Consider the following 19,462-nt stretch of genomic DNA (forward strand, 5'->3'; position numbering starts at 1 on the left):
TTACAAGTGGTTGACCAGATTTCCCAGCACCACTTGTTAAAGAGATTGTCTTTAATCCATTGTATATTCTTGCCTCCTTTGTCAAAGATAAGGTGTCCATATGTGCGTGGATTTATCTCTGGGCTTTCTATTTTATTCCATTGATCAGTATTTCTGTCTTTGTGCCAGTACCATACTGTCTTGATAACTGTGGCTTTGTAGTAGAGCCTGAAGTCAGGTAGGTTGATTCCTCCAGTTCCATTCTTCTTTCTCAAGATCGCTTTGGCTATTCGAGGTTTTTTGTATTTCCATACAAATTGTGAAATTATTTGTTGTAGCTCTGTGAAGAATACTGTTGGTAGCTTGATAGGGATTGCGTTGAATCTATAAATTGCTTTGGGTAGTATACTCATTTTCACTATACTGATTCTTGCAATCCATGAACATGGTATATTTCTCCATCTATTAGTGTCCTCTTTGATTTCTTTCACCAGTGTTTTATAGTTTTCTATATATAGGTCTTTAGTTTCTTTAGGTAGATATATTCCTAAGTATTTTATTCTTTCCGTTGCAATGGTGAATGGAATTGTTTCCTTAATTTCTCTTTCTGTTTTCTCATTATTAGTGTATAGGAATGCAAGGGATTTCTGTGTGTTGATTTTATATCCTGCAACTTTACTATAGTCATTGATTAGTTCTAGTAATTTTCTGGTGGAATCTTTAGGGTTTTCTATGTAGAGGATCATGTCATCTGCAAATAGTGAGAGTTTTACTTCTTCTTTTCCAATTTGGATTCCTTTTATTTCTTTTTCTGCTCTGATTGCTGTGGCCAAAACTTCCAAAACTATGTTGAATAGTAATGGTGAAAGTGGGCACCCTTGTCTTGTTCCTGACTTTAGAGGAAATGCTTTCAATTTTTCACCATTGAGGATAATGTTTGCTGTGGGTTTGTCATATATAGCTTTTATTATGTTGAGGTATGTTCCTTCTATTCCTGCTTTCTGGAGAGTTTTTTATCATAAATGGAATTGAAAAATAAAAACCATATGATTATCTCAATAGATGCAGAGAAAGCCTTTGACAAAATTCAGCATTATAAAATTGACTTCTAAATTATGAAAAAAATTTAAAAGTAACTTTCAAAAAAGCCATGATGTTAACATAATTATTTCTTCCTTTCAGGACATGTGAGCTTATATATTTGACACAACCCAGCAGTTCGTAAGTACCTCAGAGCATGTTATTTTTCACTTTTTGGGTTTTTTAATATATGAAATAATCCCAAACACATTGATAATTTCATGGTTGGTTTGATTGCTTATTTCACACTACTTCATAAATTAAGGTCATAGATTTTAGCCCTGTGCAGATTATTTATCTTTTCACAAAGAAAGTGGTATGAAATACTGGCCTTTTACTATAAGGGAGAACTAATTGGAAACTAAAGGGAGAAGTTGATTCAGAGCAGTTTTTTTTACCAACTCTGAGAAAAATGCTAATTCGTTGACAGAATCTTTATTGAGAGTGTATTACAGACATTTTATTAACTAAGACTTAAAGCATAATTTTTCTGTAAGAATAAATATGAATGTCTATATTTAAATTTCCAAATAGTCTTTTTAAATGTATGATACATGTTCCAGCAGTATACCATTGTAAGAGCTCTACAGTTTGTTTTTTCAGAAAAAACTGAAAAAAACATAATGAGTAATATATGAGATTTTCTGCCCCAGTGAAATAATGATACTGAAACAATTGATACAAAGAAAAATTATATATTTATTAATTAACTCTATTAATCTAATTCCACTTGTTAACTCCACCAAGTGAACGATTTAAAGTTTATGAGGGCATAGTGTTAAACTGGTAAACTAGAGTCACCCAGACCTCTATATTTTCTGCTTACATAAAATTGATTTTAATTAGAAAACAGCAGAAAAGAATTAATTGGAAACCAAGTATGTCATATTATACCACTTCCTGTGCATATTTTTAGATTACAATAGAAGGTATTCAGTATTTTCTTTAGAAAAGGTATACTACTCTGTGGGAAAATGTAAGTAACTTGGTAAAAACACAAACTAAATTGAGACAAAATTGAATTCATGTGTAAATTGTGCATTTAAAATGGGCTGTATTCTATTATGCAGTCAACTGTAGTCTGTAATTGTAAAACATGGGGAAAAAGGTATACTTAGAAAACTAATTTTTTTTTTTTGTTTACTAGGATATCTACTGAAATAAATTCTATGTTGGTGCTAAAAGTTTCTTGGATCACATTTTTATTAGCTAAAGGTAAAGTCATTGTTACATGATAATGTTTCAAATGTAATAATTGATCCTTCTTTTGAGTAAGCTCAAAATTTTAATTCAGTTCAATGTTGCTCCTCCTTACCTCTAATTCTTGTGATTTTTTTAACTTTTAGCAAATTCATAATTCTGGTACTGGAAGCAACCTTGAAAATGTCTCATTTCACTTCTTTTTCTACTATTTTTTCATTCTTTCCTACTTTCCTATTTTTAAGAATAATGTTACTGTTTTTATAAAAATGATGTGTACTCATGATAAAGAATTCAATAATACAGTGAAATGCAAAGAAAAATAGAAAATTTACTGAGAACCCACCTAAAATAATAATCAAAATTATGCATATGCACAAAATACATCTGAAATGACATTCTGATTAAAATAGATGGGTGAATGAGTGCATTCACAAAGAGATAATTTTCTAAAAATAAGATCATATTGTTGTGCTATTTAAAATGTAAAAATTAATTTTACTCAAATTTTATAGAAGAAAATAAACAGAAATGGAAGGAATTGCTTAAATTTATCTGAATGTTTTATCACTTAAGCAATATTATTTTCTCAAATATTTCTCAAGCATTATGAAAACAGTTAAGAGGTTAGAGTCTACTTTATATACCTTTGTGTTATAAGTTAAAGCGATATATATTAGTCTGCTCTGAAGAAAAAGAATCCTCTCCATGTCACCTTCCTGTTTCCTCCTTTCTCCTTTGCTTATTTTTTTATCATCATTACATTATACAAGAGTATATTTATATTCTGTTCTGTAATTATAGTTATCACACTTGTTTTATCTCATTTATGTGTTTAAATCAATTCTAAGCTTTTTGTCACTCCTATATCATAGCTTCTCCATTTCTGAGTTCTTTATTTTGATCTATCCTCAGCTGTCTAGATTTTACCATGGAGTTTTTCAAACAAGCTTTTTGGTACCATGTTTTCTATGTTTGGCCTGTTTATGAATCATGTCCTGAAGATTCTGCTCTTCATTTCAGGGAAATCTTAGCATGCTGCATTTTAAGATATTATTCTGTTACATTTTGAAAACATCCACTGTCTTAGCTTAGATTGATTTTGTCCTCCCTATTTATTGTCTTCTCTAATGTTATTTTAACCTTTGGTCTTTTTCTTATGTACTATTTTTATTTCAAACTTTTCTTCTGTTTTGAGCTAAACTATGTTTGTAATTGTTACTTGGTCTTGAGTTTTTCCTTACCTTGTCTAGCTCCTTGTTTTATGTAATTCGTGTTCTTTTGAGTTCTCAGTGCAAGGACTCAGGACATTTTCTTCTGATAGATTGATTATCTTCAAGATGGGGTTCTCTACCCAGTTTTCCCCCTTCTTATATCGTGATTCTATTTTTTAATTTTCTTTTTTATTTTCTCTATTTTTATTTATTTTTATGTTTGTGTAACTACTGTGCTTCCCACCCTCTTTCCATCCACCTTGTTGCTAGGACTTTGTTTGGGCCTCTCTGACCTGATGTTCTGTTTTCTTTGATGTAGTGTGAATGCATTTCCCTTAACTCACTTTGCACTTCATGTGTGACTTGTTGTGTTCCCCAAAGAGCTATTGTATGAAAGCAGTCTTTTTAAAAAAATTGTACTTACTTTTATTCAGAGGATGAGGGAAAAAGTCAGGACCTCATCTGGAATGATATGAGTCATTGTTCTGAGACTTTGGTTAGAATGACCTGTAAAACAGGCACTTGTCCTGTTTGCATAAAAGGAGTGTGTTAGGATTCAGATTGTCCCCTAATTCAGCATGTTATACTGGAGTCTTTATGCTTGTCAGAGTTGCTGTAGCTGTTTACTTCCTCCGTTTTTCCCTCTCTCATCAGTGATACCTATTCCTTCTAAGTAAAAAGAGGGGAAAGATAAGGATGCTCTGAGTCATTATCTCTCAAATTTGGTATTGTTATTAGCACTTAACCAGTACATATTTTTCTTTTCATTTTGTTAGGTATTGGAAGAGAGATTCTCTGATCTGACCTCACTCTACTATCTTTAGCTAGAGGTCCTTGATATTTTTTACTGCCATATTTTCTATGGCATTTCTTAACAACTTCTAAGTGTATTATAAATAAATTTTTGCACCATACCTAGGGATATAGAAAATGATTTTTAATATGCTCCTAGTGATTGTTGAATCATGAATATATGAATACACTCATGTCCACAATTTTTCCTGACTTAATATCTCAATCTCTACCTTAAAATGTGGACCATTTTTGTTTTCAGGACAAGTATTACAAATGGAAGATGATCTGGTGATCTCATTTCAATTAATGCTGTGTGTCCTTGACTATTTTATCAAACTCTCACCTCCTGCATTGCTCAAAGAACCATACAGTGAGTATTTTAATTTATACCCCTCCTACTTCATCATTTAAAGTTGTTTATTGACTTCTCCTAGATCCAAAACAGTTCTAGAGCCAAAGGAATAATAAAAAAGAAGTCAGACATAGCCTCTGCTCTTAAGTAGCATAAGATATGGAAGAAGAGATTAGACAAGTAAGCAAGTTTTTAGAGTATATGGTTGAAAGTGGTCTGGGCCAAAATACAGAAAATACTATGGGAGTTTAGGAGATGAGAAAGTTTTCCCAGCTGAGAAAGACCAAGGAAGACCATTTCGAAGTGGTGGCATTTGAGTTGAGTGTTGAAGTGGTAGTTAGGGTTTGAGGGGTTGTGGTAAGTTCGGGGAGGGCATGCCCAGTAAAGAAAAAATCAATAGGCAAGGAACAGATATGAACTAAACTGTATGGAAAAGGGTGGCCCATCCTACAGGAACAGATTAACTACATTTTTTTTATTGGATGCTATAATGATTATGTGACTGATTTTTGTTTTTTGGCATGTGAACTGTAATTGGTCCACTTCAGAGGGTAATGAGATGGAAAGTGTAGTTAAATAATAACTATTACTGAAATAATTAGATAGCATTAAGCAAAGATAAGTATACTCCTCTTAGAATGAAATTGCTTCTTTTGGTGGCATATAGAGTAGGATTTAAAAAAACACTTCTTATACTACAGAAAAATGTGAACTTAACTTAGGCTTAACTGATTCCTTGCTCCTAAAATGATAAAAGTATTAATAATACTAGAAATAATAGAGGACAGATCAAAACATGTAAGTCTCAAAGTATTGTCAGAGTAATTGAAGAGCTGAAGCCTAACTAATCTACATGAGCAATAACTTCATGGAAAAATAAAGTCTGGAGCAGAATTTTGAAAATGTGTTGAACATGATTTGACAGAAAAGGCAGGTCATTTAGCAGAAACCACATGCTACATGAAAAAAATACAAAATAATGTATTCAAAAACTTCCTGAATCTTTAAAAATTTCCTTTATATGCCTTTTCCTCACTTTTAAAATATGTTATAACTGTAATAAGTTGATGAAGAATGTAATTTTAGGTTGACAGCTTTTGTGCTTTTGAATAATTCAGTTAATGTTCAGTTAATTCTCCAAGTGCCATGTTAAAGGAGAAACCAGGATAAGGTATCGAATTAACGTCTATGGTAAACTTTTAATTAGCTTTTTATTAAGAATTTCCGTGAACATAATTAAATCATATAATAAGCCCCCATGTATTTATCACCTGCCCTCAGTGTATAACTTGTGATCAACTCATAGTCCTATCTACTGCCCAGTTCTACCGGCAATATTATTTTGAAGCACATTTTTGCATACCATTTCATCCTTATAAATTTCAATATATAGCCCTGAAAGATAAAGTCTTTTTGAAAAGCATAATGACAATACCATTCTCACACCTAAAAACCAGTTTTAATAGTGATTCCTTAATTCCACCAAATATCTAGTAGGTGCCCATGTTTTCAATTGTTTTATAAAAGTAATTAAAAATGTTTGTAGGTTGACTAAATCAGAATCTAAATAACATCTATACTTTGTGATTGATTGATACGACCTTAAGACTTAAAATATTCCTCCTCCATCTATCTTTCTCTTTTTTGTCTTGTAATTTATTTATTAAATAATCAGGTGGTCTTTCCTGTTGACTTTTCCATGGTTTAATTTTTACTGATTGCATCCTATGGTGTAGTCTAACATGTTCCTCTGTCCTCTCAGTTTCTTGCTGGGCCTAGAGGCAGTTAATATTTTTTATACTTAGTCATCTGTAATCTCTTTAATAGCTCAATCCACATTCAGTTTGAATTGAAAATGCTCAAAATAATCCAGGGGATTTTTTTTCTAAAATCACAATTTAGTATCACATTATTGTATTTGTATGCTTATTTTTTTTAAATCATCATCATTTATATGGTATTTGCTAAAATTTTTAAAACTTATTTTTATACTTTACCTCGAAAGTGAATCCATAAATAATGCTTAACATTCTTAAGACTCTTTTAAGATAGGAAGCATTTCCGCCCCCCCCACCAACTGAGTAGAATACACTTAAAATTAGTTTATAAGTTGGCTATTTCCCTTGCCTTTTTCATATTTATCCATGGAGTTTTAGGTTTCTTTTTGGACCAGCTGGGGGCAGAAGAGAATAGGGATGGCAAAAACTATTACCAGTATATAATTTACAATAGATATTCAGTAAATAGATGAAGCTGTTAGCTTTTTCATGAAGCCTAATAAGTAAAAGTAGCAGAATGTTACCAAGATTATTTCCAACCTTCCAAGTTATAATTAGAATACTTCATTATTTTATACAGTGGAATGTGCAATTGTTCTTATCTAATTTACCATTTTTACAGAAACAGCTGTAATACCTATTAATGGTTCACCTCGAACACCAAGGCGAGGTCAGAACAGGAGTGCACGGATAGCAAAACAACTAGAAAATGATACAAGAATTATTGAAGTTCTCTGTAAAGAACATGAATGTAATATAGATGAGGTAATTTAACTTCATGATTTCTTTAAAATAGTTACGGTAGATTTAGATGTAAGTTCTTCCTAACAATATATAATTCTTTCATGATGAGCTTGCTTTTTTGTAATTAGTGCCAACTCTTTTGCAGTAGCAAAATATTTAGAAAAAGTTTAATTTTCATATTCAGCTACTTTGATTTTAAAGAGAATAATAGCTCCCTCATTCTGGAATCACTGAAATGTACATGATTAAGGCAGTAGTTTTCAAATACATTTGTTCTTTAATTCTTCTGTGGTTATTGATACTCCTAATGTTTTAGAGTAAGCTACTAAGAAAACCCTATTGTTTTGATTTTAGTGATAAGTGATACCAAGATTAAATTTCTGTTTGTTGTTTAGTCGCTAAGTTGTATCCAACTCTTTGCGACCCTGTGGACTGTAGCCCACTAGGCTCCTCTGTCCATGGGATTCTCCAGGCAACAATACTGGAGTGGGTTGCCATTCCCTTCTCCAGGGGATCTTCCCAACTTAGGGATCAAACCTGCGTCTCCTGCACTGGCAGGCAGATTCTTTATTGCTAGCCACCAGGGAAGCCCAAATTTCTGTTCAGTCTTGTATAATTACTCTAAGTATCACACCAGATGCTAATGACTGGAAGAACACCCAGGAATTACTTATCTTGTTAATAAAATCTGGAATGTTAGAACTGGAGGAGTCTTAGAATTAATGTACTCGGCCTCCTTTTACTAATGAGCAGACAAGCTTCTAGAGACTGATGGCTGATTACTAACAAAGTCTGTGCTTTGGAACATCTGCTACCAGTGCTGCTTTCACTGTGCCATGCTCTTTCTCTCATAGATTGTTACATTGTCCACAATTCACTGTATGAAATGTTGCATCTTTGAAATTTCTCTGTCAACTCTGGGAAAGAATGGGGGTATGATATCAAAATCTAGTTTAATAAGTATTGGAGTGATTTATCAAGTCTGAATTTTGGCACTATGAGTTTTGTTAATTTCATCAAATATATAGATATAGACATGTAGATGTATCAACTTTACCCATATAATATACTCTTTTACTTTTCTAGAATGACATTTTATCTTCACTAATAAGGTGACAAATGTAGTTGAAATTTTTTAACTCCAGTCTGCTGTTTAGTCCTTCAAGATAAAGAATATAAATAAAGACAGCTTTCTAATTCCTGGTGGTTAAATCTCTGGATTTCAAAATTACTTATATAATTGCTTGCCAAAGATCAGGAATAAATCATGTTTTTCCTTTTTATTTTAAATAATTCTTTCATAATTTATGATGTAACAGTGACTTATAAAGTGTAGGTGATCAATAGCTTTAGTAATTTATATTAATTAATTTGATACTTATTAAAATATGTAATAATTTGATACTAATTATATTAATTAATTTGATACTTTATATATTAAAATATGTAATATTATTTGCATATAGCATTTATGATTATATAACTATTGGTTAGTTATATTTATGGTCATATCATTATTGGTTAGTCATACTAATTGGTTAAATAGAACTACCCATCTTATAATTATTCCAGTTAAGTGGGAATTAATTGGAAAACAATACTATTAATAAGTATTATAGAAGCTTAATTCTTATAGCTTATTTGTGAAGTAGAAGATAGGAACGTATTAATAGGCATATATTAAATTATTTCTACAAATGTAGACTCCAAAGTTGGAAAAGGAAGTTACATGAAGAAAAGTAAGTTGCTTACAATTCTGTGATAGTTTGTCAGTATAGAATAGTCAGAGATACAATTCCAAGTTTTCCAAATATGGTCTTTATTATCCTTGTTAAATGTAGGGGGAGTTTTTGTATGAAACTGTGTAAGTCCCAAACAAAGCATTTTCATTCAGTTTTGAAGAGAATTGTTAGGTATATGTATGTGAAGTTATTTTCTTATAAAAGCAGGTCCTTTTCCTAAATTTGTGCTAAAATAATTGACTCAATATACATTAAGTTTGATATGTGTATGAAATGGCCCAAAAATACTCTTTGGGGAGAAATCAGAGGCAGTGTAGAGAAGTTAAAGAGCCTTGGCTTTGATGCTGGGCAGATTGGGTTTCAATTCCATCTCTGTCGCTTACTAGCTATGTAACTTTGGTCAAGTTGCTTAATTTTTTTGAGCCTCTGATCTTTTCACCACTTGTTAAATATGGGATTTTGAAGTTGGTTTCAATGGATTTTCTTCTTGTAAATCTCATTTCATTAACAACTCCCCCCTGCACCTCCATTTTAGGACCTGAAATCTGCCTCACATAAATTAAAAAGTGAATAATTGTATTAATTATAAATAAACATCACACTGAGTTGAATGTAACTTATTGATCAAAATGTTAGTTCACTCATTCTAGTATTAATAGTGACAGTCAAAAAACCAGTCAAAAGCAGTTAAAAAACCAGTTTTTTAAAATTTCAATGGTCATGTTGTAACTTTATCTTTTTCAGGTGAAAAATGTTTATTTCAAAAATTTTATACCTTTTATGAATTCTCTTGGAATTGTAGCTTCTAATGGACTTCCAGAGGTAATCTGAAAGAAAACGTAATAAAAAGTTAATATGTTTTGGGACTTTGGGGAGGGAAGAAGAGTTGTCTAAATTTCATAAGGTTACTTTACTATATATTAAATATTTTTCACTCAAGGAAAGAATCTAAGTAGAATTATGGTGACTCAATTTTATATAGTAACAAAAAAACCCTTTGTAATATATGCTCAAACGTATATATATAAACAGCATTTTAACATTTGCACTAGACATTGATTTGTACTGAAAGTTTTCAAAAATCAAAATACAGGCTTTTGAACTTCTAAATGCCTTAAATATTTAAACTAAATTTCTGCAATCTAATTTATTCTGATTTGCTTTATTATGCTTCTTTAAACATAGAAGCCTTGATTAATGCCATCAACATATTGGCATTACTGAATTTTGGAACATCCTTTTGAGTATGTTTTTCTTGGCTGTACCATGCGGCTTGTAGGATCTTAGTTCCCCAACCAGGGATCAGATCTGGGCCCCAGTGGTGAAAGCACCAAGTCTTAACTACTGGACTGCCAGGGAATTTCCTCTTTTGGCTACTTAATTGGAAATAGCTTTGGTTGAAATGACTGTGATTATATTGTAGACATGTTTTAACTTAGTGGTTTGCCATCCATCTATTTCTTTTCCCATTTTGCCTCAAATGTCTTGCTCTTCAGTGAGAACAGAACAGCTGAGAACTTTATGTGGTAACTTGTGGAGAAAAGGATGCCTAAATGATGAAGAGCAAGTTCTCAATGGTGAAGCAGTGTTTTAGACACACCTAGCATCAGTCACCAAGACCAAAAGGCATGAAATCAGAGAGCTAGATTGCTGATTCTGTGACCTGAGTTGGTAGCTAGTCCTTGAGTTAATTCAGCAGTTACTCAGTGAGTGCTTAACCTGTGCCAGGCATCGTGCTACATGTCGTCACTGTAGAGGTTTAACTCACAGTCATCGTCCTTATGATGCTAGTGAATGAGAGAGACATACAGAGAACTTTACTAATAGGAGTCTACAAGAGTTTAATAGATGTGTACACAGGGTGTGGTGACATCTCAGAGGAGGGCTACCTAATTCAAATTGGGCCAGGTAGATTTTGCACAAAATTCTTTGGAGGTGATGTGATTTCTGAGTGGAGTAAGATTTATGAGAAGTAGCATTTCCAGGAGTTGGGAATTATAGATTCCAGGGCACAATGATATGTGATAGTATCGTCTGTTCAATGAACTCCAACTACTCCTTAAAGTTGGGATACGGAGCTGCTGCTGCTGCTAAGTCGCTTCAGTCATGTCCGACTCTGTGCGACCTCATAGATGGCAGCCCACCAGGCTCCCCCGTCCCTGGGATTCTGGCCTGGGTTACAGAGCAGGGACTGGTAAGACATGGTACTAAAGAAGCAAGAAGGGGCTGGATGGTGTATTACTGAGTCCTGTTACTAACTTATATATCAAAAAATACGGTATTTACAACTCTAAAGAATCTTAGGCATTTGTAATTTTTTTCCCTTTGAAAGGATTACAAGGTTAGAAAATTCAAGGTAAACTGTACATTATGTAGCACTAATGGCTACTAGTCAATAACCTGTTGATATTTAGTACCTCGCTGAGACAGGGCAGGAACAATGATTAAACAAATAGAAATGCCTGCTTTGCCTAAAAAGCTTATGCAGGCAAGCACAAAGTTTACATTTAAATGAATTTCTTCCTACTACTCCTTTTAGAATGCAGTTTTAGCACTCTCAGATTAAAAAGTCACAGGAGAAGGCATGTTAAATAATTGTCTATCAGGCACTGGTTTTTATATTATGATTGGAAAATTATGAACCCAGGGCGGATAAAAGAATTATTGATTCTAGCATTTGGAAAAGTGTCTGAGATTGGAAATAAATTGTGCAAGTATGTTAAATAGAAAAAAAAAGTATGTTAATTAGGCTAATTAATTGAGATTATATGCCCAAGATATGTTACTAAAGAAAGTGTGAGTAAACCAAAGGATTTAGAAAAGATAGGCAAGATTTGTTAGTGTTTGAAAAATTATTTTATATTGATAAGTGGAGTAGAAGATTAAAAGTGAAAGATGTATAGAATGGAGGATCTTGGCAATTAAGTGGTTACCGCACAGAGTCGGACACGACTGAAGCGACTTAGCAGCAACAGCAGCAGCATATCTATTTTTATCTACATTTCCATCTCAGTATTGTTTTGTAGCGTTGGTGATTCTTGTCTAGATAAAGTATGGGATATTTCCATAAAACAAGATTTAAAATTAGAGTTGAAAAAAGTGTGCAATTTTTGCACTAAAGTACTTCACTTTTAGTTATATGCCTTTGTTTCTATTGCATGTGAAGTCTATGTAATGTAGAACTAGGTGATATTATAGGTACAAAAATTGTTTAAATATGTATGCTGGGATATAATGGCATGAAAAGGATAATTATCAATATTTTTTGGTTTTTGAGGTGGAAAATCTCTCTAAACAATATGAAGAAATTTACCTTAAAAACAAAGATCTAGATGCAAGATTATTTCTGGATCATGATAAAACTCTTCAGGCTGATCCTACAGACAGGTATTTCACATGATATATTAGTATTTGTTGATATGCTGGTTCATTTTTTTAAAAACTTAATAATACCAAAGTATATTCTCTTGAATTGTTGTATAGAATCGTAAAATAGGAATGGTTAAGATAACTGCAGACAAACCTGTAAGATATTATGGGTTCCATTCTACATCATTGCAATAAAGCAAATACCGAAATAAAGCAAAGCACACAAATATTTTTAGTTTCCCAGTGCGTGTAAGAGTTACACTTACATTGTACTATGGTCTGTTAAATGTGAGATAGCATTATGTCCCAAAAAATGATTGTACATACCTTAATTTAAGAACACCGTATTGCTAAAAATGGTAACTATCATCTGACAATGCAGGATTACAAGCTTTCAGTGTTTTAAAAAACCAATTCTGTGAATCACAGTAAAGCGAAGTGCGGTAAAATGAGATATGCTTGTACAAAAATTTTGAATGATTGTATGATTATGTTGTTAAGCATGAAATCGTTTAATATTAGCTAAAATATATATATGTATATATAATTTGGAAATTAAACACAGGTAAAATACTTCTAATTTTATTTAAGCCAAAGTAAATTTTGGAAGGCATAATGATTGAAAAACTTGAGCTTTGGTGTTTTTTAATACTGAACAACTTGACTAGTAATATCATCAACATCTAACGTTCTGGAGAAAACAAGCATCTAACTTTCACTTTCAGAAAAATTCTTAATGATTGCACGCCTGTTTGTCCATAAACCTAGTGGAAAGAAACCTAACTTTAAAAAGATGATGAAAAAAAGAGATTTTATTTGTGTAAGCAGCTTTTGGATCATCTATTTCCTTTAACTTCTGTTATTTACTTAACCATTTTGTATGATGTCATGAGGCAACAGAAAGTATTATACTGCTTTTTTGACTCATAAAGCCCAAGTTGTAAATTTTCAGTCTGAATTACTTTGTTTATCACTATTTAGTTTTGAAATGCAAAGAACACCACGAAAAAGTAACCCTGATGAAGAGGTGAATATGATTCTTCCACAGACTCCAGTTAGGTATGACTTTTCTTACTTTTGATTTTCATTATAATTATTTAATCAGTGCTTTATAGTGCTTCAGGTTTAATCATTTGTGAGGGAAAGACATTAAAAATGGTTCTAGTCCTTCTGGGATATATACAGAGCAAATGATAACACTTTTCTCTTTTTTATTTACTAAAATGGAACACATTCTCATTCTAGGTTATACTCCTTAAGGGCAGACAGACCTATGTCTAATAATCATATTGTTGGCAATTAGTAGTACATCTGGCACACAAAGAGCACTCAATATATACCTGTTACATGTATATACAAATATATAATGCAGATGTCTTTCTCTCTGGAATTATTATTTTTCACAGCATCACGTTCTTCCCTTCATAGTGTGTATCACAATTTATAATTATGAATTCATCTGTGTATTTACTTGTTTCTGTCAATACCCGTAATAACCTTTAAGTTTATACTGCGATGGAGCATGACTTTTTTGTTCACCATTAAATTAAATAATTAGGACCTAAGATAATACTTGATACATAGTTACCAATCATTAATTTTTTCAAATGACTACATACACGTATACAAATGCATTCTTGTTTGAATACAGTAATAGACTTAGACTTGGCACAGAAGGGACTTTATGAAGTGATGTTTAAACTGAATTTTGAAATGTGTAAGTTTGTGTCACAGAAGACCAACAGCATGTGCAGAGGAATGGACATATGAAACAGCCCAATGTGTCAGGGGAGCTGTAAGCAGCTTTGTACTGACGGACTAAATGGGAAGATGAAATGGCAGAAGAGGAGGTTGGGGACTAGTCATGAAGGGCCTTATTATTATTCCATGCTCAGAAGTTTGGACTTCAGCTTGTGCAGGATATAGTCTGTTGCTATACATGGATTAAGCAGGGGTAGGATAAAGTCAGACTTGGTTTTTGAAAATTTACGTGATAGTCACCTGTGAAGAGAGGGACTGAGGAGGGTGTGGTGAGAAATAGACCTATCAATCTGTCACAGTGGTTCTTAACCATGGATGCAAATTAGATACCCTGAGGAGCTTTTTTCCCCCCAAAGTACATATGCCTTGATCCTGCTGCCATAGACATAGTGAGTCGAAATCCCTGTCAAAATTCTGCATTGCAGTAATTCACTTGAGAGATGCTGAAGATCTAAACCAAAAGATAGTGGGAATGAAAGAGCAAGAAGAGATTTGATAAATAGTTGATGAATTCAAATTTAGAATATTATTCTTAAGGAATTTATGGGACATGAAGAAGATAATGTAATAAGTAGTAGGACATAAGGATCTTACATAATAGATTGGGGAATCATCAGGAAGAGTTAAAACCAGAAAAACAGATGAGGTTTTCTGAAGTGAGGGTTATAATGACACGGATGGATGACTAAGGACTGAACGCTAAGAGTGCTAGAATTTAAGGACTAGATAGAAGTTAGATTAGAAAGAATGAGGTGTGACTGGGGAGGCCAGAGAGTGGAGCCAAGGAAGCCAAGGCAGTTTCAGAAAAGAGCACGTTCAAGAGTGTGAGATGTCTCAAGAAAATCAAGTATCAGACCGAATAAGAAAGATCTTTTGGTTTTAGCAGTCGGTCATTTATGACTTTAGTCACTGTGGCTTAAGGAATTAGTACAACATGTCATAGAAGCGTTATATTTAAAAGTCGTGGAATTGTAGCTATCAGTTTCGAGAGGCTTGGCTGAGAACCAAACATGGATTATTAAATAATATTTAAGGAACCTTTTGGCCATAAACATTCTACAGCATTCTACAGTGCATACAGAGTAGCAATGTACTTCTACTCCAAAATTGGATTATTAATATTTACCATGTACCCCCCAATACACACAAAATTATAAGAGATTGACTTACATTTATGTTTTAGTAATGATGACTTCTAAAATCATGTATGCCTTCATCTTGAAGATCTCTGTAAAAGAGAGTCACTTGGTTCTTTACTTGAGTTATTAAATATCTTAGTCTTTATTTGACTAGTTTTAATATTTAATTGTAATAATGTTTTGCTTAAAATATTATTATTTTGATGCCCTTTTGTCCTTAAAACAATGTCATTACTTTTATCAATTGTTTTATTGATATATAGTTTTATTAGTAAATAAGCATATGTTTTTTAATTATAAACATATTATGAACATATCAGTTCTTAAAGATCTAACTAAAATGTTAATTCCTTATAAACAACAGTACACTAAGGGATTTGTAAAGTCTTATTTCAGAGAACTTAAAGATTAACAAGAGACAGTGAGATTGAAGATAAGCGTAACTTATGACATAGATACACTTCATTTGTTCTCTTTGTTACTTCATTTCTTAACATTTCTTCATATTTTTTTCTAGAACTGTTATGAATACTATCCAACAATTAATGATGATCTTAAATTCAGCAAGTGATCAACCATCGGAAAATCTGATTTCCTATTTTAATGTAAGCCATATGTGAAACACTTTATTATGATATCTTGGCAAACAAATTTGAAATTAGAAGTTAAAATACTGTTTTTTTAAACACCCATTTCCCAATAAGTTGTCTATTATCTTATTTCTTGCTTTGCTTTTTAACTCTCCAAATTAGGTATTAGTAGTAGTATTGTTTTATTTGGACAGTGTTATTTTCAGATTTTCTCATGTGCACTGTTTGTCTTGTTCACCATTCTTTCTTGCAGCTTAGACCTCTCTTCCATTTTTATTTTCTTCTTTCTTCAGATACATCATTTTTTTTTTAATTGGAGGATAATTGCTTTACAATGTTATGTTGATTTCTGCCGATCAACAGTGTGAGTCAGTCATAACTATATGTGTATCACCTCCTTCTTGAGCTTCCATGCCCCCATACATCTTTTAATAATTCCTTTAGTGAGAGTTAGTTTGATATGAGTTTACAAGCTTTGTGTTTTATTTCTTGTCTTAAAATATCTTTATCTTAATTTTTGTGAGGCGGTTTACCTGGATCATCTGTTTTAGGTTGACCTTTACTTTCCCTTAGTAGTTTGAAGGTATTTACTACTTCCTGACTCTCATTGTTGCTAGTAAGAAGTTTTCTGTCAATTCAAATGTTGTTTCTTTACAGTTAATCTGTCTTTTCCCTCTGGCTGCTGTTAAGATACTTTCTTTGAATGTGACATTAGATAGGATTTAATATTTGTCATATCTCTGCAGTCTTTTTTATTTAGCCCATTTTCATTTATTTTTACTGTATGGCCCTGTGTGCATTACAGTATATACTCCTGATAGACCCTAAGTTTGATATCTGAAAGGCACCTGCTACCCTCCCTCCCCTTAAAAAAAGGGAGTGAGAAAGAAAGAGAATGAAAGCTAGTGTCTGTATTGCATGCTTGTTCCTTTCCTCCTTTAAAATTAGATGAGGCTTGGGGCTGACTGAAAGGCTCCTCTGTGGAAGCTGGATGAGGCTTGAAGACTTATTAAAGTTTGGCTTATCCAGTAACTGTGTGCTTTGTTTGGTTAACATTCTGTTTAATATCATAAGCTGCCTGTGGTTTTGTCGTTGTCTTCTTGCTTATATTCCCCCCCAGGGATTAACAAAGTATTTTTCTGTCATCATATTCATAACTGTGTTGGCTCAGAACTGATTTTCTTTGTCCAATTTGCATAAAGTTGTTTTTATTTCTGGGTAATTTGTAGCACAAGAATAGTTCCCAAACATAGGTACTCAGTTACTTAGAACTTTTAGAAGGGATAATGATATAAGTAAAAAGAACGATAATCTCTGTTTCCTTAAATATTGTTTTTGGTATTTCCTCCAACATTTAAAGTATGTAGGACCTCTTTTTTATTTTAAACTATTTCTATTGAGCAGAAAATTCTGTCTCAGAGATATTTTCCAGAACTTAGTTTAAAGTTTAACATTAAATGGAGTGCAACAGTTGGAGTGCAAAGTTTTGCGTGTACTACAAATTGCCTGTCTCAGAGGGGGCATATCTTGAAAATCATTAAGTTTTTCTCTGAATTTGTTTCTTGGTTTCTTCATTTTAAAAATCAGTGCCATTTTTCCTTCCTTGTATAAGTAAAATATTAGAAGCTATAGACATTTTTTCTTACCAATTTTATTGAGATATGACTGACATATTGCTCTGTATAAGTTTACGCATACAGCATAGTGATTTGACTTGCATACATCATGAAATGATGACCTCAATAAGTTTAGTTAACATCCATCATCTCATTTGGATACAGAATAAAAGAAACTGAATAAAATTCTTTTCCTTGTAAAGAGAACTCTTTACAAGGATTTACTGTCTTAACAACTTTCATGTATAACATACAGCAGTGTTAATTATATTTACTGTCTTAACAACTTTCATGTATAACATACAGCAGTGTTAATTATATTTATCATATTGTGTGTTACATCCCTTGTGCTTATTTATCTTATAACTGGAAGTTTGTACCTTTTGTCTGCCTTCATCCAGTTCCCCCTCCCACCATCCCCTGCCTCTAGTAGCTACAAATGTGATTTTTTTTCTATGAGTTTGTTTGTCTTTTGAAGTGTAATTGACCTACAAGACTTGGTTAGTTTCTGGCGCATAGTATAGTGATTCAGTATTGCTGTACATCTCAAAATGATCACCACAGTAAATCTAGTTACTTTTTGTCTCCATACAAAGGTATTACATAATTATTGGCTGTATACCGCACACTGTACATTTCATACCCATAACTCATGTATTTTGTAACTCGAAGTTTGTGCCTCTTAATCTTCCTCACGTGTTTCTCTCTTTACCCACGCCCTCCCTTCTGTTTGTTCTCTATGTCTATGATTGTTTTTGTTTTGTTACATTTGTTCATTTGTTTTGTTTTTTAGATTTCATATATAAGTGAAATCATATAATATTTGCTTTCTTTGTCTGATCTACTTCATTTAGCATAATATTCTCTACATCCATACTTGTTGTCACAAATGACAAGATTTCTTTTTTCTCTATGGCCAAATAATATCCCCTCATAGGGAATGGGTCATTCCTCATAGCTCAGTCGGTAAAGAATCTGCCTGCAATATAGGAGACCTGGGTTTGATTCCTGGGTCAGGAAGATCCCCTGCAGAAGGAAATGGCAACCCACTCTAGTATTCTTGCATGGAGAATCCCATGGACAGAAGAACCTGGCAGGCTACAGTCCATGGGGTTGCAAGAGTTGGACACAACTTAGGGACTAAACTACCACCAAATAATATTCCATTGTGTGTGTGTAAGTGTATATATATATATATATACACATATATATACACATACATACATACTTATATGTGCTGTCCTATTCTTAGTTGCTCAGTCATGTCTGACTCTTTGTGACTCCATGGATATAGCCCACCAGACTCCTCTGTCCAAGGGGATTCTCAAGCAGGCAGATTCTTTACAATCTGAGCCACCAGGGAAGTCCAAGAATACTGAAATGGGTAGCCTGTCCCTTCTCCAGGGGATCTTCCCCATCCATAAATTGAACCAGGGTCTCCTGTATTACAGGTGGGTTCTTTTACCAGCCGAACTACCAGGGAAGCCCATACACCTGTATCAGTTCAGTTCAGTTCAGTTCAGTTGCTCAATTGTGTCTGACACTTTGCAACCCCATGGACTGCAGCATGCCAGGCTTCATTGTCCATCACCAACTCCCAGAGCTTACTCAAACTCACGTCCATCAAGTCAGTGATGCCATCCAACCATCTCATCCTCTGTCACCCCCTTCTCCTGCCTTCAATCTTTCCCAGCATCAGGGTCTTTCCATTGAGTCAGTTCTTCACATCAGGTGGCCAAAGTATTGGAGTTCAGCTTCAGCATCAGCCCTTCCAATGAATATTCAGGACTGATTTCCTTTAGGATAGACTGCTTGGATCTCCTTGCAATCCACGGGACTCTCAAGAGTCTTCTCCAACAGCACAGTTTAAAAGCGTCAATTCTTTGGTGCTGAGCTTTCTTTATAGTCCAACTCTCACATCCATGCATGACTACTGGAAAAACCATATTTTTGACTAGATGGACCTTTGTTGGTGAAGTAATATCTCTGCTTTTTTTTTTAAATTTTATTTTATTTTTAAACTTTACATAATTGTATTAGTTTTGCCAAATATCAAAATGACTCCGCCACAGGTATACATGTGTTCCCCATCCTGAACCCTCC

General features: G+C 33.2%; 1 protein-coding gene across 1 annotated transcript in view; it reads left to right on the top strand.

Moving 5' to 3' along the window:
• The window catches only part of RB1 (retinoblastoma 1), a 118,685-nt gene that overhangs the window by 35,571 nt on the left and 63,652 nt on the right, over positions 1 to 19,462 (top strand). Inside the window, exons 5-12 of the mRNA XM_010834047.1 lie at positions 1,162 to 1,200; positions 2,207 to 2,274; positions 4,528 to 4,638; positions 7,021 to 7,163; positions 9,629 to 9,706; positions 12,162 to 12,271; positions 13,235 to 13,312; positions 15,671 to 15,758. Coding sequence (XP_010832349.1) covers positions 1,162 to 1,200; positions 2,207 to 2,274; positions 4,528 to 4,638; positions 7,021 to 7,163; positions 9,629 to 9,706; positions 12,162 to 12,271; positions 13,235 to 13,312; positions 15,671 to 15,758 — 715 coding nt within the window. The remainder of the gene's footprint in view (positions 1 to 1,161; positions 1,201 to 2,206; positions 2,275 to 4,527; positions 4,639 to 7,020; positions 7,164 to 9,628; positions 9,707 to 12,161; positions 12,272 to 13,234; positions 13,313 to 15,670; positions 15,759 to 19,462) is intronic.

The sequence above is a fragment of the Bison bison genome, unplaced genomic scaffold (assembly GCF_000754665.1).
Source record: "Bison bison bison isolate TAMUID 2011002044 unplaced genomic scaffold, Bison_UMD1.0 scf7180017863994, whole genome shotgun sequence".
NCBI lineage: Eukaryota > Metazoa > Chordata > Mammalia > Artiodactyla > Bovidae > Bison > Bison bison.